Source organism: Callithrix jacchus, chromosome 11 (assembly GCF_049354715.1).
Source record: "Callithrix jacchus isolate 240 chromosome 11, calJac240_pri, whole genome shotgun sequence".
NCBI classification, from domain to species: domain Eukaryota; kingdom Metazoa; phylum Chordata; class Mammalia; order Primates; family Cebidae; genus Callithrix; species Callithrix jacchus.
Window position 1 is genome coordinate 62,235,213 of NC_133512.1, and position 26,828 is coordinate 62,262,040.

Consider the following 26,828-nt stretch of genomic DNA (forward strand, 5'->3'; position numbering starts at 1 on the left):
GCACGGTTTGATGGGAAACCATGTCCTTGGACTCTCAGGTCAAACTGTACTTATAACTCTGATTCTATTTAGGTCAATGCTGACCTTGCTCCAGGGCCAAATCTCCCATTACCCAACAAGTCCCCAGGCCAGCTCCTATGTCCGTTATACTTTGGCAGCTGAGCTGATGGTTTGTGGAATGCCCTCTCTATAAATTGTTAAGTAGGACAAGCATTTATTAAGTGCTTCTGCTTATAAGGTCTAGAACTTAGTATTGTAGGGCATTCAAACCTGGGTGGTCCCTGTATTCAAGGAAATTACATTCCTGTGCAGAGATACTTTTAAGCACTTAAGAATATTGAAAAGCAACTTGATACATAATATATTATAGCACTATTTTTTTTCTTAAATATTTTTGGGAAAAATAATAAATACTTCTTTAATATAAAGAACCAGTTTAGATAACTTCTTAGGGACCACAGTTATTTGTAAAACATGTAAATTCATAGTTCCAATTCATAATCATGTTAGTATCTGTGTATTTTAAAATATAAATGGTTTTAAAAAGAAAACCTTATTTTATGTTGAATGTTATGTGTTAATATGGATTGCTTTTGTTGATTTGTTTTTGACTCAAATCATTTATACTGCCCTGAGCTACATTTATCTAACTGTTTGTTCAACCTCTCTATTGGGTATCTAATAAGAGTTCACTGTTTAACATTTCCAAAATTGAGCTTTTGACTCTTTCCCTCCCCACCAGACTTATTCCTTACCCACTCTTGCCTCATATTAGTAAGTGACAGCTCCATTCTACGAGTTGTTTGGGCTAAAATCCTTGAGGCCATCCTTGGCTCTTTCTGTTAATAATGCAAAAGCTTCCTAACTGGTCTCCCTACCTCCATTCTTATCCCAATCCAGTAGGTTCACCTTAAAACAGCCAGAGTCATTTTGCTAAAATAGAAATCAAATCATATCCCACTGCCCAAACCTGCCTAGCTCACAGTCTGGAATCTTGACAGTTGCTTTCAAGGCCAAACACTATGTGGTTCCCACTGTCTCTCAGACCTCATCTCCTACAACCACCTTTGTCCAGAGCACCATCTACTCCATACACAGTGGCTCATTGCCCAAGAGTAGGGGAGGGTATATCAGAGGAACCAACTGAGAATACAAATCTGTCCAGAGGAAGGCGCAGCTTTTGCAAATTCACACAAAGGTTCTTTTTAGGTTCCTGGCAGCCTTTAAGGTTTTCTTGCTGGTATATGAACAGATCAGATATGCCTTTGCCTCAGGGCCTTTGCACGTGTTATTTCTTCCCTCCCTGAGGTATTCTCATCCTTTTCTTCATTCAGGCCTCTGTTCAGATGTCTCCTTAGACAGGCTTTCTCTTTCCCCTTCCCAGTCTCTAAAATAGCATCTCCCCTCACTTTTCTGTCTATTTTTGTGGGGGGGACGGAGTCTTTGTCTATCACCAGGCTGGAATGCAGTGGTGTGATCTCAGCTTACTGCAACCTCTTCCTCCTGGGTTCAAGCAATTCTCCTGCCTCAGCTTCCTGAGTAGCTGAGACTATAGACGTGTACCACCACTCCCAGCTAATTTTTGTATTTTTAATAGAGATGAGGTTTCACCATGTTAGCCAGCTTGATCTTGATATCCTGACCTCATGATCCACCTGCCTCGACCTCCCAAAGTGCTGGGATAACAGGTGTGAGCCACTGTACCCGGCCCTGTCTTTCTTACCTGATCGATTTTTCTTTTATTTGTGCCTTCCATCTCTAGAATCTAAGCTTCATGTAAGCAGCTATTTTGTCTTTTTTGTTCATACAGGTCCAGCACTTAGAAATCTGTGTAGAACAAAATAGGCATTCAGGCAGTTTTTTGACAAATGAAATGGTCTATTTATGTGTTTTTATATTAAGTTTCTTTCTCATGTATTGAACGTCACATCCTGAGTGCTAAATGCAGGGGACATAAGTATAAACAAAACTGACCCTGTTGCTGACCCCTTGAGCTGAGAGTCTCATAAACAGAGCTTTAAGATAATAAAGCCATGTTCTGTGCCACAGGATGTGAGCTGGTTTGATGACCCTAAAAACACCACTGGAGCATTGACTACCAGGCTCGCCAATGATGCTGCTCAAGTTAAAGGGGTATGTGTCTCCTTTCTACTGGTGTTTGTCTTCATTGACCATTTTGGACCCTAGCATGAAACTAATTTTTTTGTTACAGGTGTTATTTATCATCATTAAGAAAATGTTCAGTAAATATCTAACCTACAAACATACCACATGCTTTTTATAACAAAATGTTAACTATTTAAACATTATATACTGTAGAGCTTATAGATCATTTATAAACCTTCTTTTGCTATTGCTATTATTCATGCTATTAACAAGCTACTTGTAGAATAGTTATTTAGAAAGATAGTATAAAGTGCTAGTTAACATAAAATTGTAATTGTGCCTGAAGAAAGGATGTATTTAATTACTGTAAGAAAGTTTAAGGTCACTGTGGTTACAAAAGGGAAGGAAGACAATCCTCTAAAATATAGGTCGAAAGAAATGAAAAGCACATTAAAAATTAAAGGAAGGATAGAATCACTTTAATAATTTTAAGAGCTTAAAGTTTGCTACTGTATGAATCTCTTGATATAACTAGAAACTATTGAACTAGCAGGTTTTTATTTTTGGCTGAAGTGACAATTTCTTCAACAACTGTTTATGGCAAAAGTCCACAAAATGATGTAGAATTTGAAAAACTTCATGTGATCTCTGCTGTGTCTTTTCCCCTCTTGAACCTTATCAATCTTTATCTTTAAAACTTTCTGTAAGATAGTACTATACTAACATTTCTTCTGTCTAATATATGGGGCTTCTGTAAGAATAAATTAAGCTATAAATGAGGAAACAGAGTTATAACATTGAAATATAAATCTTAGGAGTCCCTCTTTTTTCTGTTGTTTGGATTAGTTTCAGAAGGAATGGTACCAGTTCCTCCCTCTTTGCAATTGTTGTTTCAATACAAACTTCTTTGCTTAAAGCAAACAAAACAGTAAAAATCAAGGCTTAGATCAAGTTGTATAGAACCTAATTACTGGTACACACCTGTAATCCCAGCTACTTGGGAGGCTGAAGCATGAGAATTCCTTGAACTCAGGAGGTAGAGGTTGCAGAGCTGAGATCACACCACTGCACTCCGGCTTTGGTGACAGAGCAAGACTCTCTCTTTCTCTCTCTCTCTCTTTCTCTCATGCACACACACGTGTGCACGCACATGCGAAAAAAAAAAATGAAGACAGAGTGCGTGAAATAGAGTGAGTGAATGGAAGAGTCATAAGTGCTAAGGTCAGCATTATATCCAGAAGTAGATGGGAAACCACTGTAGGGTTTTAGACACAAAAGTGATGATCTGAAATTTTTAAAGGATCACTATAGAAACTATGTGAATAGGCCAAAGGGGGCAAGCATAGAAGGAGTCTATTGCAGTAATCCAGGAGAGAGATGATAGTGTTTTAGACTAGTATTGCTATACAAAAGGCTATAAGATATAATTAATTCTTGATATATTTTAGAGGTACAGCCAACAGAATGTGTTGGTTGGATTAGGTGATGGATATGAGAGAAAGGGAATTTAAAGATGACTCCGAAATTTTTTACCTGCACAATGGAAAAAAATGGAGTTGATTTTTTTTTTAAAAAAGAGACAGGGTCTTTCTTTGTAGATCAGGCTGGACTGCAGTAATGTGATTATAGCTCACTATAACCTAGAACTCCTGGGCTTTAGCAATCCTCTTTTCTCAGCCTTCCTGGTAGCTAGGACCACAGGTGTGCAACACCAGGTCCAGCTAATTTTTAAATTTTTTGTAGAGAGAGGGTCTTCCTATGATACCCAGCCTGGTCTTGAACTCCTGGGCTGAAGCGATCCTCCTGCCTCAGCCTCCCAAAGTGTTGAGATTACAGGTTTGAGCCACCATGCCCAGTTGGAGTTGATCTTTATGAAATTAGGAAGCCTACTAGAGAAGCAGTCTTGGGGGAGAATGGACAGTCCTGTATGGGACATGGTAAGTTTGTGATGTCTGTATTAGGCATCCACTTGTAGATGTCAAGAAGGCTGAACTTAGCTAACTTTGGTAAATCTTTTATATAACAGGTTTACTAAATAGGTTTATTATACTTCTCTATTCATTTTGGTCCTCAGAGCTCCATAGACTCCAACTTTATAGGAGGAATATATGTGGGACAGTGAGCATTAGTCTTTGGAATAAAGGAACAGTAACCAGTGCAATGTGATATTGCACAATATGACACAGACCTTATGATATGGGCTCATGTGCTTTGAGGAAAAATATCCCACATTCCATTTCATGTGGAAGACACAATCCTGGAGGTGTTTTGCAGCAGAATCTGGAACAGATGTAATCAGGGCATTCTGTATTACAGTTTTTCTTCCTTCCTCTTAAATTCCTCTGTTGTTATGACCTGCCTTAGGCCACAGTGAGTTGCTATATTTTTAAAATTGGTGGTCACCTTTTTCCCTTCACACTGCTGTTTGTGAGACCCTTTGCCATATTCACTGTCTGTAATTGCCTCCTGGGGTCAACCTTCTGCTTTTCACTTGTTTCCTCAGAGATACTTCAAACTGGCACTTCCATGGCCCTGCCAGGTTGGCTACACTCACCTTGTGTGAGCCATTCAGGCAAAATTATTTTCCAGAACTTAAAACAGTGGCTTAAACGGAAAGCCCAGGGAATAGGAAATGAGCAGCTTGGCAAATATTGTCAACCTAGGAAAGTCCAATGTAGTTGTTGTCACAGACTGGCTGAGAGAGGACTTTGGATATACTTTACACTACTAGCAGGTTTTGGTTCCTCCCCTCAATTCTACCTTTACAATGAAAATTTCCTGGCTACTAATCTGTACTCTTCCATTCATCTTAGTCCTTATATTTCTATAGACTCCTACACTGTAGGAATAGATGTAGGACAGTGAGTGTCAATCTTTAGGAAAAAGGAACAGTAACCAGTGCAATGTCTGAAGTGCTAAATCAAATGAAGCCAAGGCCAAGGGGCTAAATCTCCTTGAAACTTAAGGTCTTAGATCTTTTAGTTACTATTTTTGGTACATTAAAGAATTTGCCATCTTTCAGCCATCTTATTTATTTCTGGGGCCCTTGACAACTATCCAAAGCTGAACATTTATATGTCTGAAAGGTTATATAGCAGGGTAATTCCTCTGCCATGAACTCCGGTGATATTCTAAGAGCTTCTCTCCTAAGCACATAAGCCAGTAGCTCTGGGATCTGACCAGCAGACCTTGACCTAGCGATGGATGAACAAATGCACTTAGACATAGATATCCAGTGAAAGAGTGGACTAGGGATCTGGATCACTGACAGACCCTAATGAAGGTCCTGTAAATAGTTAGCAGCCATGGCCTTTACCAGCTGGCTCTGTGGACAAAGGCTTTGAGTCTGCATACTTGTAGATCATTAACATGGCCACTGTCCCTGGAGACAGCAGTCTTACAAATGATTAAAGGCCAGGTTCTGAGGCCTAAAGCAAACACCATTTATGGGTAATAACATTGTTGACCCCCATGTAGAGAGCAGTCATGTGCCTGTGGATGTTCAAAGGTCAGTCTTAGGACCACATGAGTAAACAAGCTCTTTAGATAAACTCACCTACATTACTTTGTACTTACCCTTGCCTAATTGCCTCTGGGTAAGAACCAGTGCCTTTAGCTCATTCCTTCTTCAGGCTTTTGCAAAAGCCTTCCAGCCTTCCAAGAAGGTTTGTATCCTTTTCTCTGTAATTTTTATCTTACAATTTCTCCCACCACCCTGACTGAACCCCACCAGGTAACTGCAGTGGGAAATGGGCTCTGAGTAGGACTTGTAGATACTGAGAAAAGGAGCAACCTATGTCATCCCTGTGCCACAGACATTCTCCAGCTTGTATCCTTTGACCTTCAAACTAAAGATGTGAATGCAGAGAACTGGCTTTGAAAACCACTCCAATCTGATTTATGCCAAATTTGGCAAAACATCCCTTTAATATAAGCTCAATGATTGCATCAACTAAAAATACAGGTATTCTATTGTTTATGATATCTCTTTCAGTGCTGGTGCAGCTCCATGGTATGGAGTTTAATGTATTTAAAGACTACTGATAGTTATAGCACTCTTTTCCTAAGTACTAGTCTGGTGTTTATATCAGGCAGGTGTTAAATGATTTTGGAGGGATTAATATAGGTAATTATAAAGGAATTCTGTTGTTACCAGAAAGGGGTCCTGAATCAGATGCCAAAAGAGGGTTCTTGGATCTTGTGTGAGAAAGAATTCAAGGCGAATCCATAAAGTGAAAGCAAGTTCACTTGTATACCTATGTAACAAACATGTGTAATCTGCCCATGTACCCCAGAACTTAAAGTATAATAAATTAATAAAAAATTAAAAAAAAAAGAAAGTGAAGGAATAAAGAATGGCCACTCCAGACAGAGCAGCAGCATGGGACACTCAGCTGCTTAGACTTATTGTTACTTCTTGATTACATGCTAATCAAGGGGTGGATTATTCATGAATTTCCAAGGAAAGGTGTAGACTCTTTACAGAACTGAGGATTCTTCCCCTTTTTAGACCATATAGAGTAACCTCCTGACATTGCCATGGCATTTGTAAACTGTCATGGCATTGGTGCTAGTGTCTTTGAGCATGTTAATGCATTATAATTAGCGTAAAATGAGCAGTGAGAACAACCAGCGGTCACTTTCATCACCATCTTGGTTTTGGTAGGATTTGGCTGACTTCTTTACCACAGTCTGTTTTATCAGCAAGGTCTTTGTGACCTGTATCTTATGCCGACCTCCTATCACATCCTGTGACTTAGAATGCCCAATCTCCTGGGATTGTAGCCTAGTAGGTCTCAGCCTTATTTTATCCAGCTTATTCAAGATGGAGTTGCTCTGGTTTGAATGCCTCTGACACTATCACAGAATTCAGAGCAGAGAGAAGCTTTGGTTATTAGTCAGTGTACCAGCTTATATTAGAAGTTGGGAGAATCCAAAGTCACAGAGATGACATTGACCATCCCCCATCCTAGACTGTACTCCATCATAGTCTTTACCTGACACTATCCTCATTTGGGCAGAAGAAACTTTAGAGCTGGAAAAGAACGTGGACCATTTCCAGAAAAAGTAGGTCTGGGATGCCTTGACAGCACAGAATATTTCCAGGATAGAGGACATATACTGGACTGAATTATAGAGTGATGGGCTAAATTGACTTCGTAGCTTGACTTTTGGTTTCAGAGTTGGAAATCTGGTTTAGAGTTGGATATTATACAGTGGTGGATTAAATTCACTCTGTAGCTTGACTTCTGGTTTTAGAGCTGGAAATTAGTGCACACTAGTGAAAGTCATGCTTCAGACTCCCTCTGGAATTCAAACAGAAGATTATGATGCCTGCCTACTACCTTAAATTAAATTCCAAAATTTGCAGCCCTGTATTTTTTCCAAATTAAACATACCATCTCAAACAGACCTAGATATATTTGAATATTACTGACAAGTATTAAGCTTAAATTATAAGTGATTATATACCTAACATTGGAAAGTTCCATCATTCCCAGCTTGTCAGACTCCTTTATCTTCCTAATTTGTAGAGATTGCTTTAGTAGCATTGCCATGATTAACAAAGATTTTCTTGGTACTTAAAGATGAGAAGAGATGGGAATATGTGATTGAACTGTAAATTCTACTTTCAGCATTCTGAAATCAAGGAAATTATTGCTGTAGAAACTCAATACACTTATTGGTAAACCTTTACTTTTTATTTCAGAACTGAGAAAATAATGAATATCATCTCATGAAGGTGTGTTTTTAGAAAATAGAAGCACAAATTGTGAAGATAATAGTTTTTAAAGTTTCTCTAATTTGTTTTGTTTGCTTTGTAGGCTATAGGTTCCAGGCTTGCTGTAATTACCCAGAATATAGCAAATCTTGGGACAGGAATAATTATATCCTTCATCTATGGCTGGCAACTAACACTATTTCTCTTAGCAATTGTACCCATCATTGCAATAGCAGGAGTGGTTGAAATGAAAATGTTGTCTGGACATGCACTGAAAGATAAGAAAGAACTAGAAGGTGCTGGGAAGGTGAGTCAAACCAAATATGATTCATTACTCAAGTAGAGTAAAATATTCTGATCAGTGTTGTTTTGTTACTCCCTACTGCCTACAATGCTCTAAGAATGTGTTTATAACCATTCCTTAAAGCAATTTTTTATGCTTATTCAGTAAATTAGAAACTTATACTAAGTAGGAAAGTCAGTTCTTAGACTCAAAGGCTGATAATTAACTTTAACATATTGTTTTCAGTTTCAGGTCATTGTCTTCACATTGTTCTTCTTTCCTCCTCACTTTTCTCCTTCCCTTAGTTACTTTCTTCTTTCTTTTCTCTCACTTTCCCCCCTCTCTCTCTCCTTCCTTCCTTCCCTCCCTCTTTCCTCCCTCTCTCCCTCCCTCCTTTCCTCCCTCCTTCCCTCCCTTCTTCCTTTCTTTTTTTCTATTTTCTGTTCTTTCAATCTTAAATCCATTCCTTTATTGAGGAAAGTAAGCCCATTTTATTTGTACATGTGATGGGGGAGATTAAATATGGAAAAACCCTAAGGGTATTTATTATATCTGGTTTAAATTATTACTACTCTTTCTTTTTGATCATGCTCCTCCCTTCATCCTATTTCTATTATTTTTACCCTTTTTTACTTCTTTTTTTTCCTACATGATAGTAATTTTTTTCATTATTTAACAAACGCTTATGTGTCATTTACTGTATTTCCTAGCAAATGTCTTACTCCTTTTAGCAACTAAATGAGACTATTATCTATTATCTATTATCTCATCTTTCAGGTGGGGCTGAGGCACAGGCAGGTAATGCCTCTGGACTTTAGAGTTGATAGGTCTTGGAGCCAGGATTCAAACTCAGACAGTTGTGCTCCAAAGTTGTGCCTCTTTCTGTTATAAAATGAAGAGTTCCTCCGATGGCAGAATGCAATCTGATATCACATGATCTGTATCACAGTGGAAATGAGAGGTCAGTGTAGGGCTGACTGCCAGAACTAACATTTAGGACAGGAATGTATGTGTGATGAACATTCTGAGGTTCCCAGGAGTTATGGCAGGGACTCAACGCAGATCAGAGTGGCTCTGGTTGTCAGTAGGCCCAGGAACCTCACTAAGTGAAAGATGAAGAAGGCCCCAGATGTTAGTCATTGCCACTAAAACTTTGTTTTTTACCTCTCTGCTATCTCCTCAGATTCTTTATTCTGTTTTTTGCGGGGGGTCCTTCTGGAAAATCCTTTGGCCCAACTTTAGTGCCTCCCCAACCAGTGTCTGTAGGGGACAGACCTCATGCAAGACATCCTATCAGGCTCCCAGAGGCCCATTTCTGGAGGTAGAGCAGGATGGTGCTGACCCACAGGGGTCTGTTGAGGTCTGGCTCATGTAACATTTGGCCCCTGCCAGGGAATACATTCTATGCCAATGACTTCCTTTAATACAATACTCTGGAGGTCTCCCCCGTAGTGTTGACTCTTCCCCTGAGAAGATGGAAAAATCTAGCATAAAATGTAAAAAAAGAGAAAGCATTCTAGTTAATAGTGTCATTATGTAATGAGGTATTTGAAATGTCCCAGAAGGGAGTCTTAGATTGCTTTTAGGAAGAAGATGATCCAATCTGATCTAAACAAATTTATGCAATGAATTACACGTTAGTGCCTTTGAAGCAATGCATGAGATTTAAGACTCTTGGAGTCCTGTCAGAGGAGCCAAAGGAAGGGGAGCAGATGGAAATGGATATGTGTGGATATGGCAGATTTTCTGAGTAAAGGTCAGGGATGTGATACATGTTCTAATGCAGGGGTGGCTCATGAGTGGGACGGAAGTAGGTAGGGAAAGTAGTGGAGCTGCACCAAACAGTCCACATAATTTTGAAAATCAACTTCCACCTGATCACAATTCTCAACCTACTGTTTAGTGCTTCTTATATAACAAGTATTGTACTTACAGCTCTAAATACACGATCTCATTTAATGCTCTCAATAACCCTGTTGAATTATCCCTGGTGGACAGATAATGAAACCCGAGATTCAGAGAGATCAAGTAACTTGCCCAGTGTCACACAGCAACGACCTCCTAACCAACCTCCCTGCTTCTAACTCCTTCCATTCTTGTCCAACTATATTCTACATTCTTTCAGAAGTCATTCTGATCTCTCATAAATAAGAATCTGATAATGCCAACCCCTATGTAAAATTCCCAAATGGCTTCTGATCATATTTGGAACAAAATCTAATCTTTTATCATGGCTTATCAAACACTGCATGATCTAATGCCTGATGATTTTTATGGCCTTAGCTGGCGTCACAGTCTCTTATGCCTGTGTGCTCTGGCCCAATGGGCATTCTTGCAATTCCTGGAACACTCTAAGCTGATTGCCTTTGATCTTCTTTTGACTGACTTTATCTTGTTCATATCTTAAAATTATTACCTCTTTAGAGAGGCTATTCCTGACACCTGAATTAATTAATGATACTTCTTAGCCCTTTATGTTTCTTTCTTATTTCTTTGTTTATTGGTTAATGGTGTATCATTTGTTTGATTAATAGTGTATGTGACGTTAGAGCCCACTCTTATTCTATGTGATGTCAAAATCTGCTCATAACCTCTACCCTGCCATTGATCTGTGCTCTGTAGTTTTTCAGCACATTATTGTGGACTAGTGAATACTTCTATAAAATACAGGTGACTCTTGAACAGCATGGGTTTGAACTGAATGGGTCCACTTATATGTAGGTTTTTTGAATAATGGGATTGGAAAATTTTTTGAAGATTTGCAACAATTTGAAAAAACTCACAAGCCATGTAGCCTAGAAATACAAAAAAAATAAGAAAAAGTTAAGTATGTTATAAATGCAAAAAAAATATGTAGACACTAGTGTTATCATTTACTACCATAAGATATATGCAAATCTATTACTAAAAAGTTAAAAGTGATCAAATCTTACACATACAAACACTTACAGACCACACATGGCACCATTCACAGTCAAGACACATGCCAACAAATGTAAAGATACAATGTGATATGTTTTGGCTCTGTGTCCTCATCCAGATCTCACCTTGAATTGTAATAATCCCCATGTGTCATGGAAGGGACCCAGTGGGAGGTAACTGAATCATGGGGTGGGTTTTCCCATATTGTTCTCATGATACTGAATAAGTCTTGTGAGAGCTGATGGTTTTATAAGGGAGAGTTCCCCTGCACATGCTCTCTTGTCTACTACCATGTAAGACGTCCCTCTACTCTTCCTTCATCTTCCACCATGATTGTGAGGCCTCCCAGCGATGTGGAACTGTGAGTTCATTAAACCTCTTTCCTTTATAAATTACCCAGTCTCAGGTATGTCTTTATTAGCAGCATGAGAACAGACTAATACATAGTATTAAGTCACAAAATAAAACCATAGTATGTACTGTACTACATACTATGAAATTTTGTACCCACCTCCTGTTGCTATTGCAGTGAGATCAAGTGTTGTATCTACTTAAAGTGTGGTGACATTAATCATCTCAGTGGAGCAATTGGCCTCTCCAGAAAATTGCATATTGCAGTAAAAAGCGATCTCTCATGGTTCTTGCATATTTTAAAAATTATGTTTAGTGCAATACCATAAACATTAAATAACATCAAGGAACCCATGTGAAGTGCCACTAGTGAGTGATGCTGGAAGTGCTCCCAACAAGCAGATAAAAGTCATGACGTTACAGGAAACAGTTGAACTGTTTGATATGTACCATAGATGTGAGGTCAGCAGCTGCAGTTAGTTGCCTGCCATTTCAAGTTAAATAAATCTAGCATAAGAACCATTGTTTAAAAAAAATTGTAAAAGCCATCACTGCAGCTACAAAGGAAGGTGCAAAAACGTTGCACTTTTTGTACAGTACCCTTATCTCATATTGATGATGTATCTTTTACGTGGGTACTGGATTGCTGTAAGAAAGACATACCTTTAGACTCCAATATGATTAGAGGAAAAGCAAAGTCAAGTAAATTAAAAGTAAGATGAAGGATCTAGAACTGGATAATTTAATGCCAGCAAAGGATGGTTTGATAACTTTAGAAGAGATTTGGCTTTAAGATATGTCAAGATAGTGGGAGAAGCAGCTTCTACCAATGAAGAGGCAGCAGAAATGTTCCTAGATGTGGTTTTAAAAAAGTTATCGAGGGGAAAGGATATCTGCCTGAACAAGTTTTTAATGCAGTTGAAAGTGTCCTATTTTAGAAAAAAAATGCCACAAAGGACATTTATTAATAAGGAAGAGAAGCAAGTACAAGGATTTATGTCAGAAAGCAATAGGCTAACTCTACTGTTTTGTATAAATGCAGTCGGGGTTATGATGAGTCCATATCTGTTGATGTACCCTTATTTGTAAAGCTGCTCATCCCTGATCTTTGAACGGAAAAGAGGAAAAGATAAACCTCAGCTGCCAGTCTTTTGGTTGTACAACAAGAAGGCGTGGGACAATGAGAACCCTTTTTCTGGATTGATTACACTGATGCTTTGTCCTTTAAGTCAGGAAGTACCTAGACAGTAAGGGACTGCCTTTTAAAGTTCTTTTGATATTAGACAATGCTCCTGGCCACCCAGAACCCATGAATTTAACATTAATACATTTAGCATCACAGGTATTGAAGTGGCCTGCTTGCCTCCCAACCATGTCTCTAATTCAGGTTTTAGATGAGGGGGTTATAAGCACTATTTTTTAAAAAAGTAAATTTTTTTGTAGACATGAGGTCTCACTGTGTTGCCCAGGCTGGTCTCAAACTCCTGAGCTCAAGCAATCCTCCCGCATTGGTCTCCCAAGGTATCGGATTACAGGTGTGAGTCACTGTGCCTGGCCACTCATAAGGATTTTTAAGGCCATCACAAAGCACATAGTACTGTATGGAAAGGATTGTTAATGCTATGGTAGAAAGCCACCATAGAGAAGAACATCATGCAAGTCTGTAATCCTAAAACAAGAAATTTCTGCCGAAGAAAACTGTGTCCAGATGTACATGATTTCACAGGATTTATGACAGAGCCAATCAAGGAAATCACAAAACAGATAGGAGATATGAAAAAAAAGTGATGGGTGAAGGGTTTCAAGGCATATATTTTGGAGAAATTCAAGAGCAAATAAACATCACACCAGAGAAATTAACAGAAGCTGACTTGATAAAGATGAGTGTTTCCAAACCAGTATGAAACAATGAGGAAGAAGATACAGGAAAAGCACTGCCAGAAATGAAACCGACTTTACTTAATCTGGCAAAAGGGTTTCAATTATTCAGGACTACTTTTGACTTCTTTTATGACATGGACCCTTCTGTGCTACAGGACTGAAACTGAAGCAAACAGTGGGGGAAGGATTGGTACCATATTGAAACGTTTTTACAGAAGTGAAAAAGCAAAAACGTCAGAGGCCGAAATGCATGTCAGTTACATCAGGTGTGCCTGCCACTCCTGCCTCCCCTTCTACCACCTCCACCTCCTTACCTCTGCCACCCGGAGACAGCAAAAGCAATTCCATTTCTTCCTCCTTTTCCTTCGCCTGTTCAGTATAAAGACAGTGATGATAAAGACCTTTATAGTGATCCACTTCCACTTAATAGTAAATATATTTTCTCTTCTTTGTGATTTTCTTAATGACATTTTCTTTCCTCTAGCTTACTTTATTGTAAAAATATGTATTATATGTAACGTACAAAATACATGTTAATTGACTGTTTATGTTATTGGTAAGACTGCTGGTTGACAGTAGGCTGTTAGTAGTTAAGTTTTTGGGGAGTCAAAAGTTCTGTGTGGATTTTCAACTGCAAGAGGGGTTAGTCTCCCTAACTCCATGTTGTTCAAGGGTCCATTGTAGATGCTCTTTTCCTTTTCAGAAATAAAAGCCATAGACAAGTTTATTTGAGGGTAGGAAGAGTAATGTGAAGAGTCTTTTTTTTTTCTTTCTAGAAACATGCATTTTTATTTCTTCAAAACTATTTAGTACATGACAGTTTCCAAGGGAAAGTCAATGCTATTTGTTCTTGAATTTGAAGTTCTCTCTCCTCATGGTGATTACTGAGTCTCCATTTAGAACTCTTGGAAGCAACGAAGCTGTGAGCATGCGGGGTGCTAATTAAGCCTTTTCCTAATTGCTTCAGTGTGTGTCAAGATGAAGACAGTCGTGAAGTTATTATACTGTTTTACTCACCATGCAAGCTTTGTGACTCCAACTCTCAGTTTTATTGGGCTGTATACACACTAAAAAGCAATGATATTTACAAACCAATCCCAAACAAGACACTCCTACCTTAGAAAATGGTACACAGAAAACATTTCTTAAAGCCATTACACTGAAATATACAGTAAAATTTGTTTTTCAGTAGACGTTGTTTTAGTCTGTTGAATTTTCTTACTAATCTGGAAAACCTATCTGTTTTTTTGAATTCTGATATTTAGTAATATTTATAATATGTCTGACAAATGGATTGTCTTTGGGAAATTGAAGGTGAATTTTTTATCTCATCTTTTGCTTTCTGCACTTTTACAATTGTCTAAAATGAGTATATATTATTTTTATAATGTGTAAGAGAAGTTTATAAACTGTTTTAACATAAATTAAATCTGGAAATTTTTCTAACTTTCTAAGTAGCTTTTGGTAAACATAATTCATTCTCCTTAGCCTTTCAGTGCAAAAATAATATTTTAAATTTTATTTTAAAATAAGTTTTTGTTTCTAAGAATGTTGCTAATTTTTTTTTACTTCTAATAGCTTTTGATATTAGACTTCAAAATGGACTTACTATCTTACGAAATGCTTGCTGTTAGCTTTGAAGTTAGGTAATTTATGTAGGATTCAGTGAGGAATAGTGGAATTTCACATTTATGATTTTTAATCTGTAAAACACTCTAAATTAAATGTGTCTTTATTAGAATCTGTTCTCACCAGTGTAGAGGCCAGAGAGAAGAAGAACATCTTAAACAATGGAGAGTCATTTCTCTTTGTGACTTATGATTCTGGAAATTATTTCTCTTAGAATCATAGCATTAAAGGAGACTTTAGAGACCCTATAGTCCATCCTCCTCATTTTGCATTGAGGAACATGAGACAGCATGGCGGTTCAGGGTTGTGTGGCTGATCTCATCTTGTACACTGGTGTTCTTTGCATTTTCAACATCCCTTTATTCAGACTCTAGAGGTGATGAAGGATGTATATTTTCTAATCAAATTGTTTCTTTAGAAGTAACATTCAATTACAATATAATTAAATGATGGAAACTTTCTTTTAAAGATGGAGTATCCTCTGTCACTCAAGCTGGAGTGCAGTGGTGCCATCTTGGCTCACTGCAATTTTTGTGTCCCAGGTTCAGGCGCTTCTCTTGCTCTGTCTCCCAGGTAGCCTGGGATTAAGGGATATGCCACCATACCTAGCTAATTTTTGTATTTTTAGTAGAGATGGGGTTTTACTATGTTGGCTGTGGCTGGTCTTGAACTCCTTACCTCAAGTGATCCACCTGCCTCCACCTCCCAAAGTGCTGGGATTACAGGCATGAGCCACCACACCCAGCCCAAAACTTTCTGGAAAACAGATTAATAGTATGTGCCACATTCCTTAAACAATTAAAAAAGTTAATTCAAGCCAGGTGTGGTAAAGCATGCCTGTAATCCTAGCTATTGGGCAGACTGACGCAGGAGGATTGCTTACCCAGGTGTTGGAGGCTGCATTGAGCTGTGGTTATTAAACCTGTGAATAGCCACTGCACTCCAGCCTGGGCAATGAAGCAGTACCCCATCTCTAAAACAAAAAAAGTTTATTTTTTGACCTATTAATTTCACCTTAGGAAATTTTACTGATAAACCAATTCAATATAAACAAATGTTTAGGTACAAAGATGTTTATCTTGGCATTATTTTTAATAAGAAAGGAATACTTAATTGCTTGTGATATTAAAGAACTCATTACACATCTCATTATTTAATGAACATGGAAAATGCTTTTGATGTTAAGGTAAAAAAATAATGATATAGAGCTAAATATAGAGTTTCATCACAATCTCATTAAATATATTTATGCACTTAGAAAAAATACAATATGCAAATGTGTAAAATATACTTTAAAAAAAAGACATATCTTCAGTGTTATGATCAGATTATTAACATTTAGCAATCAACAGCATGGGTGCAGAAAAAAACCTACATTAAAACCCTTTGTTGGAATGCTTTAGACTTTCCATGAAACCGAAACTAAAATAGCCTGTTATGCAATTAGTCACAAATACAGTCCTCAAGTTTTTTGCCCATACACATGAGTATTTGTCTAAATCATGTCTTCTTTGTAGCAGCTAGGCCCTGCCGCCACTCTGCTTGGCTGAGTTCACAAATCTGTTGTAAACTGTAGCTTCCTGTCACTTCTCTGGCTCTTCTCTCCTGCTAAGCTTTGTTTCTTGGCAGTAATATAAAATCTTCTGCCACTGCCGTAGCTACTGCTGCTACTGGAACAGCCATAGCCACCTTGGTTTTGTGGTATGGCAAAGTATTGTCCTCCACCACCACAGAGGTCAGAACTTCTGCCTCCAAAATTTCCTCCCTTCATGGGTCCAGAATTTGAAGGCTGATTGTTGTAATTGCCAAAATAATTGTAGCTTTCACCACCTCCAAAACTGCTTCCATCATTACCAAATTCATTATAGCCATCCCCACTGCCACCATATCCACCACTGCCAAGGCTGCCACCAAAGCTACCATGACCACTGAAGTTTTCTCCACGACCAAAGTTGTCATTCCCACCAAATCACCTCCACGACCACCACCAAAGTTTCCAGAACCACTTCGACCTCTTTGGCTGGATGAAGCACTAGCCAGCTCCTGCTTTGACAGGGCTTTCCTGACTTCATAGTTGTGGCTATTCACAGTACGGTATTTCTGAATGGCAGTCTTATCCACGGAGTCACAGTTGTCAAAAGTTACAAAAGTAAAGCCCCTTTTCTTGCCATTGCCTTGCTCAGTCATTATTTCAATCACTTCAGTTTTTCCATACTGTTCAAAATAATCTCTTAGGTGATGTTCTTCAGTGTCTTCTTTAATGCCACCAACGAATATCTGTTTCACAGTTAAGTGGGCACTTGATCTTTGAGAACCTTCTCTTAAGACAACTCTCTTTGGTTCCCCAACTCTTCCATCTACCTCGTGTTGCCTCGCATTCACGGCTGCATCCACCTCCTCCACAGTGGCATATGTGACAAACCCAAAGCCCCTGGAGTGCTTGGTGTTTGGATCTCTCATTACTACACAATCTGTGAGCCTTCTGCATTGCTCATAATGGCTCCTCAGGCTGTCATTGGTTGTTTCAAAGCTCAGCCCTCCAGTGAAGAGCTTCCTCAGCGGTGTAGGCTCTTTAGGAGACTCTGACTTAGACATGATGACAGGGGGAAGAGAGAATTTAATGACGCTTCCCCAGCAGCGTCCATGGGCAGAAAGGAGTAAGTTGATGGATGTATCTAAAGTATACTTTTTATTGCCTTCATTCTTTCTTTTTTTTGAGACGGAGTTTTGCTCTTGTTGCCCAGGCTTGGAGTGCAATGGCATGATCTCGTCTCACTGTTCCTCCGCCTCCTGGGTTCAGGCAATTCTCCTGCCTCAGCCTCCTGAGCAGCTGGGATTACAGGCACGCGCCACCATGCCCAGCTAATTTTTTATATTTTTAGTAGAGACGGGGTTTCACCATGTTGACCAGAATGGTCTCGATCTCTTGACCTCGTGATCCACCCGCCTTGGCCTCCCAAAGTGCTGGGATTACAGGCTTGAGCCACTGCGCCCAGCCCTATTGCCTTCATTCTTTCACTATTTTCCAAACATTATTCGGTTGTCACAAATGGCACTAATAAAGAGCAAAACATAAACAGCACATTTAAAAATATGTGTAAAATAACTGTGAACTTAAAATGTGATCATCATAGAAGAAAGAGCACTGCAATATATGTGAAGTACTGTGAGTTCTCAGGTTAATTTTGTGAAGCCACGTAAAGCTATGTGGCTTTAAGCAATGCCTTGATCCGTTTAAGTCTTAGCTTCGCTTTCTACAAAGGAGAAGTTTGAATTAGTCAATCTTCCTTTCAGATCCATAACTCAATTTGATAAATTACTTAGTATCCTTTTCTATAAGAAAATGCTTATGCATGGTAATAAATATGTAATCATAAAATTTTTATTAGTCTGTTTTATAGAATTCAAATTAATTACCACTGTTTGCTTTTGTGCCTCTTAGTAATCGCTGTCCTCTGTTACAGATTGCTACTGAAGCAATAGAAAACTTCCGAACTGTTGTTTCTTTGACCCAGGAGCAGAAGTTTGAACATATGTATGCACAGAATTTGCAGGTACCCTACAGGTAATAACTACTGAAGAGTGGAAGGGGCGTGTGAAGAATTTTTTTTAATTGCATTTTAGGTTTTGGGGTACATGTGCAGAACATGCAAGATAGTTGCATAGGTACACACGTGGCAGTGTGATTTGCTGCCTTCCTCCCTTTACCCACATCTGGCATTTCTCCCCATGCTATCCCTCCCCAACTCCCCGCCGCCACTGTCTATCCCCTATTCCCCCCAATAGACCCCAGTCTATAGTGCTCCCCTCTGTGTCCATGTGTTCTCATTGTTCATCACCTGCCTATGAGTGAGAACATGCGTTATTTCATTGTCTGTTCTTGTGTCAGTTTGCTGAGAATGATGTTCTCCAGATTCTTCTATGTCCCTACAAAGGACATGAACTCATCGTTTTTGATTGCTGCATAATATTCCATGGTGTATATGTGTCACATTTTCCCAGTCCAGTCTATCATCGATGGGCATTTGGGTTGGTTCCAGGTCTTTGCTATTGTAAACAGTGCTGCAATGAACATTCGTGTGCATGTGTCCTTATAGTAGAATGATTTATAGTCCTTTGGATATATACCCAGTAATGGGATTACTGGGTCAAATGGAATTTCTATTTCTAGGTCTTTGAGGAATTGCCACACTGTCTTCCACAATGGTTGGTGGAAGACAGTGTAAAAGACTTCCGCCAACACTGTAAAAGTGTTCCTATTTCTCCACATCCCCTCCAGCATCTGCTGTCTCCAGATTTTTTAATGATCGCCATTCTAACTGGCGTGAGATGATATCTCAATGTAGTTTTGATTTGCATTTCTCTAATGACTAGTGATGATGAACATTTTTTCATATGTTTGTTAGCCTCATGTATGTCTTCTTTTGTAAAGTGTCTGTTCAAATCCTTTGCCCATTTTTGAATGGGCTTATTTGATTTTTTCTTGTAAATCGCTTTTAGTTCTTTATAAATTCTGAATATCAGCCCTTTGTCAGGTGGGTAAATTGCAAGAATTTTTTCCCATTCTGTTGGTTGCCAATTCACTCTAATGACTGTTTCTTTTGCCGTGCAGAAGCTGTGGAGTTTGAATAGGTCCCATTTGTCTATTTTGGCTTTTGTTGCCAATGCTTTTGGTGTTTTGGTCATGAAGTCCTTGCCTACTCCTATGTCCTGAATGGTTTTGCCTAGATTTTCTTCTAGGGTTTTTATGGTGCCAGGTCTTATGTTTAAGTCTTTAATCCATCTGGAGTTACTTTTAGTGTAAAGTGTCAGGAAGGGGTTCAGTTTCTGCTTTCTGCACATGGCTAGCCAGTTTTCCCAACACCATTTATTAAACAGGGAATCCTTTCCCCATTGCTTGTTTTTGTCAGGTTTATCCAAGATTGTATGGTTGTAGATATGTTGTGTTGCCTCCGATGCCTCTGTTCTGTTCCATTGCTCTATATCTCTGTTTTGGTACCAGTACCATGCTGTTTTGATTACTGTAGCCTTGTAGTATAGTTTGAAGTCCAGTAGTGTGATGCCTCCTGCTGTGTTCTTTTTGCTTAGACTTGACTTGGCTATGCAGGCTCTCTTTTGGTTCCATATGAAGTTTAAGGTGGTATTTTCCAGTTCTGTGAAGAAGGTCATTGGTAGCTTGATGGGGATAGCATTGAATCTGTAAATTACTTTGGGCAGTATGGCCATTTTCACGATATTGATTCTTCCTAACCATGAACATGGAATGTTTCTCCATCTGTTTGTGTCCTCTCTTACTTCGTTGAGCAGTGGTTTGTAGTTCTCCTTGAAGAGGTCCTTTACGTTCCTTGTTAGTTGTATTCCTAGATATTTTATTCTCTTTGTAGCAATTGTGAATGGCAGTTCATTCTTGATTTGGCTCTCTTTAAGTCTGTTATTGGTGTATAGGAATGCTTGTGATTTTTGCACATCGATTTTGTATCCTGAGACTTTGCTGACGCTGCTTATCAGTTTCAGGAGTTTTTGGGCTGAGACGATGGGGTATTCTAGGTATATTATCATGTCATCTGCAAATGGAGACAATTTGGCTTCCTCCTTTCCTATTCGAATACCATTTATTTCTTTTTCTTGCCTGATTGCTCTGGCTAGAACTTTCAGTACTATATTGAATAGGAGTGGTGAGAGTGGGCATCCTTGTCTAGTGCCAGATTTCAAAGGGAATGCTTCCAGTTTTTGCCCATTTAGTATGATATTGGCTGTTGGTTTGTTGTAAATAGCTTTTGTTATTTTGAGATACGTTCTATCAATACCGAGTTTATTGAGGGTTTTTAGCATAAAGGGCTGTTGAATTTTGTCAAAGGCCTTCTCTGTGTTAATTGAGATAATCATGTGGTTTTTGTTTTTGGTTCTGTTTATGTGGTTAATTAAGTTTATAGGCATGTATATGTTGAACCAGCCTTGCATCTCCGGGATGAATCATACTTGATCATGGTGGATACGCTTTTTGATACGCTGTTGCAATCGGCCTGCCAGTATTTTATTGAAGATTTTTGCATCTATGTTCATCATGGATAGTCGCCTGAAGTTTTCTTTTCTTGTTGAGTCTCTGCTGGCTTTTGGTATCAGGATGATGTTGGTCTCATAAAATGATTTGGGAAGGATTCCCTCTTTTTGGATTATTTGGAATAGTTTCAGAAGGAATGGTAACAGTTCCTCTTCATGTGTCTGGTAGAATTCGACTGTGAACCCATCTAGACCTGGGCTTTTTTGTGAGGTAGGCTCTTAATTGCTGCCTCAACTTCAGACCTTGTTATTGGTATATTCATAGTTTCTACTTCCTTCTGGTTTAGGCTTGGGAGGACACAAGTGTCCAGGAATTTATCCATTTCTTCCAGGTTTACTAGTTTATGTGCATAGAGTTGTTTGTAATATTCTCTGATGATTTTTGAATTTCTGTGGAATCTGTGGTGATTTCCTTTTCATCGTTTTTTATTGCATCTATTTGGTTATTCTCTCTTTTTTATTAATCTGGCTAGTGGTCTGTCTATTTTGTTGATCTTTTCAAAAAACCAGCTCTTGGATTTATTGATTTTTTGAAGGGTTTTTCGTGTCTCTATCTCCTTCAGTTCTGCTCTGATCTTAGTTATTTCTTGTCTTCTGCTAGGTTTTGAGTTTTTTTGATCTTGCTCCTCTAGCTCTTTCAATTTTGATGATAGCGTGTCAATTTTGGATCTCTCCACTCTTCTTATATGGGCACTTATTGCTATACATTTTCCTCTAGAGACTGCTTTAAATGTGTCCCAGAGATTCTGGTATGTTATATTTTCATTTTTGTTGGTTTCAAAGAACTTCTTTATTTCTGCCTTCATTTCATTGTTTAACCAATCAACATTCAGAAGCCAGTTGTTCAGTTTCTATGAAGCTGTGCGGTTGTGAGTTAGTTTCTGAATTCTGAGTTCTACCTTGATTGCACTGTGGTCTGAGAGACTGTTTGTTATGATTTCAGTTGTTTTGCATTTGGTGAGGAGTGATTTACTTCCAATTATGTGGTCAATTTTAGAGTAGGTATGATGTGGTGCTGAGAAGAATGTATATTCTGTGGAATTGGGGTGGAGAGTTCTGTAAGTGTCTATCAGGTTTGCTTGTTCCAGGTCTGAGTTCAAGTCCTGGATATCCTTGTTAATTTTCTGTCTGGTTGATCTGTCTCATATTGACAGTGGAGTGTTAAAGTCTTTCACTATTATCGTGTGGAAGTCTAAGTCTCTTTAAAAGTCATTAAGAACTTGCCTTATATATCTGGGTGCTCCTGTATTGGGTCCATATATGTTTAGGATCGTTAGCTCTTCTTGTTGTATCAATCCTTTTACCATTATGTAATGTCCTTCTTTGTCTCTTTTGATCTTCGTTGCTTTAACGTCTATTTTATCAGAGATGAGAATTGCAACTCCTGCTTTTTTTTGCTCTCCATTTGCATCTTCCTCCATCCCTTTATGTTGAGCCTTTGTGTATCCTTGCATGTGAGATGGGTTTCCTGGATACAGCACACCAATGGGTTTTGGCTTTTTATCCAATTTGCCAGTCTGTGTCTTTTGATTGGTGCATTTAGCCCATTTACATTTAGGGTTAATATTGTTATGTGTGAATTTGATACTGCCATTTTGATTCTAGCTGGCTGTTTTGCTCATTACTTGATGCAGAGTCTTCATTTTGTTGATGCTCTTTAGCATTTGGTGTGTTTTTGGAGTGGCTGGTACTGGTTGTTCCTTTCTATGTGATGTGCCTCTTTCAGGAGCTCTTGTAAAGCAGGCCTGGTGGTGACAAAAATCTCTGAGTACTTGCTTGTTCACGAAGGATTTTATTTTTCTTTCACTTATGAAGTTGGCTGGATATGAAATTCTGGGTTGAAAGTTCTTTTCTTTAAGGATGTTGAATATCGGCCCCCACTCTCTTCTGGCTTGTAGGGTTTCTGCCGAGAGATCTGCTGTGAGTCTGATGGGCTTCCCTTTGTGGGTGACCCGACCTTTCTCTCTGGCTGCCCTTAGTATTTTCTCCTTCATTTCAAACCTGGTGAATCTGACGATAATGTGCCTTGGGGTTGCTCTTCTTGCGGAATATCTTTGTGGTGTTCTCTGTATTTCCCAGATTTGAATATTGACCTGCCTTGCTAGGTTGGGGAAGTTTTCCTGGATAATATCCTGAAGAGTGTTTTCCAGCTTGGATTCATTCTCTTCGTCACATTCATGTACACCTATCAAACGTAGATTAGGTCTCTTCACATAGTCCCACATTTTTTGGAGACTTTGTTCATTCCTTTTTGTGCTTTTTTCTCTAATCTTGGCTGCTCATTTTATTTCATTGAGTTGATCTTCGACCTCTGATATCCTTTCTTCTGCTTGGTCAGTTCGGCTGTTGAAACTTGTGCATGCTTTGCGACGTTCTCGTGATGTGTTTTTTAGCTCCATCAATTCACTCATATTCCTAAGTTGTCCATTCTTGTTATCATTTCATCAAATCTTTTTTCAAGGTTCTTAGTTTCTTTGCATTGAGTTAGAACATGTTCTTTTGGCTCACAGAAGTTTCTCATTACCCACCTTCTAAAGTCTGATTCCATCATTTCATCACACTAATTCTCCGTCCAGCTTTGTTCCCTTGTTGGTTAGGAGTTGTGATCCCTTGTAGGAGGCAAGGTGTTCTGGTTTGGGGTGTTTTTCTCCTTTTTGTGCTGGTTTCTTTCCATCTTTGTGGATTTATCCACCTGTTGTCTGTGTAGTTGCTGATTTTCAGATTGGGTCTCTGAGTGGACCTCCAGATTGGATGATGCAATTATTTCTGTTTCTTAGTTTTCCTTCTAACAGTCTGGTCCCTCTGCTGTAGGACTGCTGAGGTCCACTCCAGGCCCTGCTTGCCTGGGGGTCACCTGCAGCAGCTGCAGAACAGTAAGGGTTGCTACCAGTTTCTTCTTCTGCTATCTTTGTCCCAGAATGATGCCCGCCAAATGTCAGTCTGATCAGTCCTTTGTGAGGTGACTCTTTGGATATATGGGGGTCAGGGAGCTGCTTGAGGAGACAGTCTGTTCTTTATAGGAGCTCAAGTGCTGAGCTGTGAGCTCTGTTGTTCATTCAGAGCTGCTAGGCAGGTATGTTTAAGTCTACTGCAGCATAACTCATAAACCCCCTTTCTTTCCCCCAGGTGCTCTGTCCCGGGGAGTTAGGGCTTTATTTATGAGTATCCGTTTCGTTGCTTTTTTTTTTTTTTTCAGGGCTGTCCTGCCCACCAAAGAGGCAGCCTAGTCACTGCCTGCAGAGTCTTTGCTGAAGCTTTGCAGAGGCTTTGTGGGTTCCGTTCTGCTGCTGGCTTCACCCTGCTGCCGTGTGTATTTCCCTCAAGTCCTGTTTGTATGGGTGTGGTTAGAACTGCCTCACCAATGTTGGCCCGCCTCTGTAATGGCGGACTCTCTTTGTTATGGCAGGTTGCCTCAGCAATGGCAGGCTGCATCAGCAATGGCAGACTACCTCTGTAGGGGTGGAGTGCCTTGGTAATGGCAGACGCCTCTCCCCCACAGAGCTGGACTATCCCGGTTTTAGCTGTGCTTGCCGTGAAACTCTCAACCCCGAGCCTTTCCAATTGCTGTTTTTTTGCTTGTTTGTTTGTTTTTGTGGGCGTGGGACCCATGGAGCCTGAACACCTTGCTCCCTGCCTCAGAGCTTTTTTTTTTTTTAAGTTGAACAGTTGACTCTCTCCCAGGTGTTCCAGTCACCTGCTGAAAGGACGCCGGGATCTTTGTGATTTCCTGTGCGGCAACCCACTGCGCTGGCTGAAACAACATCACTGCCTGGGAATCTCCTGGCCTGGCTTTATGTTTCAGTCCTGTTTAATCAGATGAATGGGCTAATCTGCCTTTCCAGATCTCCAATTGCCAGTTTAACAGGGCAACCAGACCAGTGTGTTTTGTACGGAGAGCCGCTGCACTGCAGCACCAGCTGAAACAGCCGCGCTGGCCAAAACAGCTGCACTGGCAACCCATGGGGCTCCTCCACCTGGGAATCTCCTGGTCTGTGGGCAATAAAGATCCATCTGGAAATGCAGCATCCACTCACCCTCTGTGTTTTCACTGGTAGCTGCAATCCCGAGCTGCTCCTACAGCACCATCTTGAATCACTCCGCGTGTGAAGAATTTTTAATCGTCATGTTTGTTTTCAGAAGGATTACTTTAGCCAAAAGGTAGGGAGCAAGTGGAGAAAGTACTTGAAGGGAACCCATTGGGAAACAGTTGTAATTATGCAGGAGATAAATTACAATACCGTGAACTAAGGCAGGAACATCTCTGAGGTAGAACCTGTAAGAATGGGTCACTACTCATGCCTGTAATCCCAGCACTTTGGGAGGCCAAGGCAGGCCGATCACAAGGTCAAGAGATCAAAACCATCCTGGCCAATGTGGTGAAACCCCATGTCTACTAAAAATACATAATAATTAGCTGGGCATGGTGGTGCACTCCTGTAGTCCCAGCTACTCGGGAGGCTGAGGCAGAAGAATTGCTTGAACCTGGGAGGCAGAGGTTGCAGTGAGCCAAGGTCACACCACTGCACTCCAGTCTGGCACCTGGGGACGGAGTGAGACTCTGTCTAAAAAAAAAAAAAAAAAGGGGGGGTCTCTGATGAGGAGGGAGGGAGGGAGAGAGACATGCTGCTGAGAATAATTATCAGATGTCCAGTTAGGATATGATCCTATAATTTGTTCTAGCTGAAAATCAGTTATTTATGGAACATGAAATTTGAGGTACTTGTGGGACACAGAGAGGATGGCGGTTCCTGGGTTACTGTCTTTCTGCTTTTAACCCCTTCTCCAGTGCAGACCTTCTTCCTTTTAACACAGTCAGCCCAGTGCAAAGTCTCATAAATGCTGTGAACATAAGCAAGTCTAACCTCTCTGAGTCTATTTCTTATAATAAAAGAAGAGAGCTGGACCTTATTGATGGGTTTTTAAGCTTTTTTTAAAAAAAAAAATGATGGTAGAGCTTTTTTGTCTAAAAAAATTTTATTTGAAATCCTGATACATGGTGAAGATAAAAGCAGAGATGATCTAGTAGCAGGAGGGGTTGGAAGACCAGGGCTGCCCACTCACTAATCTGCTTCCACCGACACCTCCATATCACTGAGCTCCATGTCACCATTCTAGAATATCAACCCTTTTGTAAAACCTTCTCCAACTCCCCCAGAGAATTAAGTGCTTCTCCTTTCTTCCCATAACAGATCATTCATAAGACACCTCCATTGTGTAAATAGTGATTCAACTCAACTCTTAGGTGTCCTAAGGCAAGAACATGCCTGTTTCCTCTATGTCCCCCAGCATGACCCCTGCAACTTGTAGGTGTTAGGTAAACGTGCAGAATGAATATTTACATAGAGTACTTACATGTTGTATGTCCAAAAGTGGGAGGAAGGGAGAACTTTCACTTATTAATCCCTAACCAGCTCTTTACAGTCATCGGATTATTTTCTCTTTACATCAACACTTGGAGGTGTAGTTAATTCTACGTTAAAGATAAAAATACTGAGTTTCAGAGGTTAGGCCATTTCCCAAATTTGCACAGCTGTTAAGTGTAAAGTGAAGACCAAACTTAGTTCTTTGGAAACTAAACCCACCTTTGTCAGTCATGCCTCTGTACCCTACTGCCGACCTGTCAAAAGTTAGATTTTAAGGACTGAGAAATGAAAGTGGAATGAGTTTTCAAATGTCTTCTTTTCAGAAACTCTTTGAAGAAAGCACACATCTTTGGAATCACATTTTCCTTCACCCAGGCAATGATGTATTTTTCCTATGCTGGCTGTTTCCGGTTTGGAGCCTACTTGGTGGCACATAGGCTCATGAGCTTTGAGGATGTTCTGCTGTAAGTATTGGGCTATGATGTATAGTTAAACTCAAAAAATAAAACTG

The 26,828-nt window shown here is 39.6% G+C and overlaps 1 protein-coding gene and 1 pseudogene across 1 annotated transcript in view; one reads left to right on the forward strand and one right to left on the reverse strand.

The window, feature by feature from the left end:
* The window catches only part of ABCB1 (ATP binding cassette subfamily B member 1), a 115,207-nt gene that overhangs the window by 72,649 nt on the left and 15,730 nt on the right, over positions 1–26,828 (forward strand). The window contains exons 20-23 of the mRNA XM_054237806.2: positions 2,050–2,133; positions 7,932–8,135; positions 18,359–18,459; positions 26,641–26,781. Coding sequence (XP_054093781.1) covers positions 2,050–2,133; positions 7,932–8,135; positions 18,359–18,459; positions 26,641–26,781 — 530 coding nt within the window. The remainder of the gene's footprint in view (positions 1–2,049; positions 2,134–7,931; positions 8,136–18,358; positions 18,460–26,640; positions 26,782–26,828) is intronic.
* LOC128928478 (heterogeneous nuclear ribonucleoprotein A1-like) lies at positions 16,328–17,489 on the reverse strand (annotated as a pseudogene).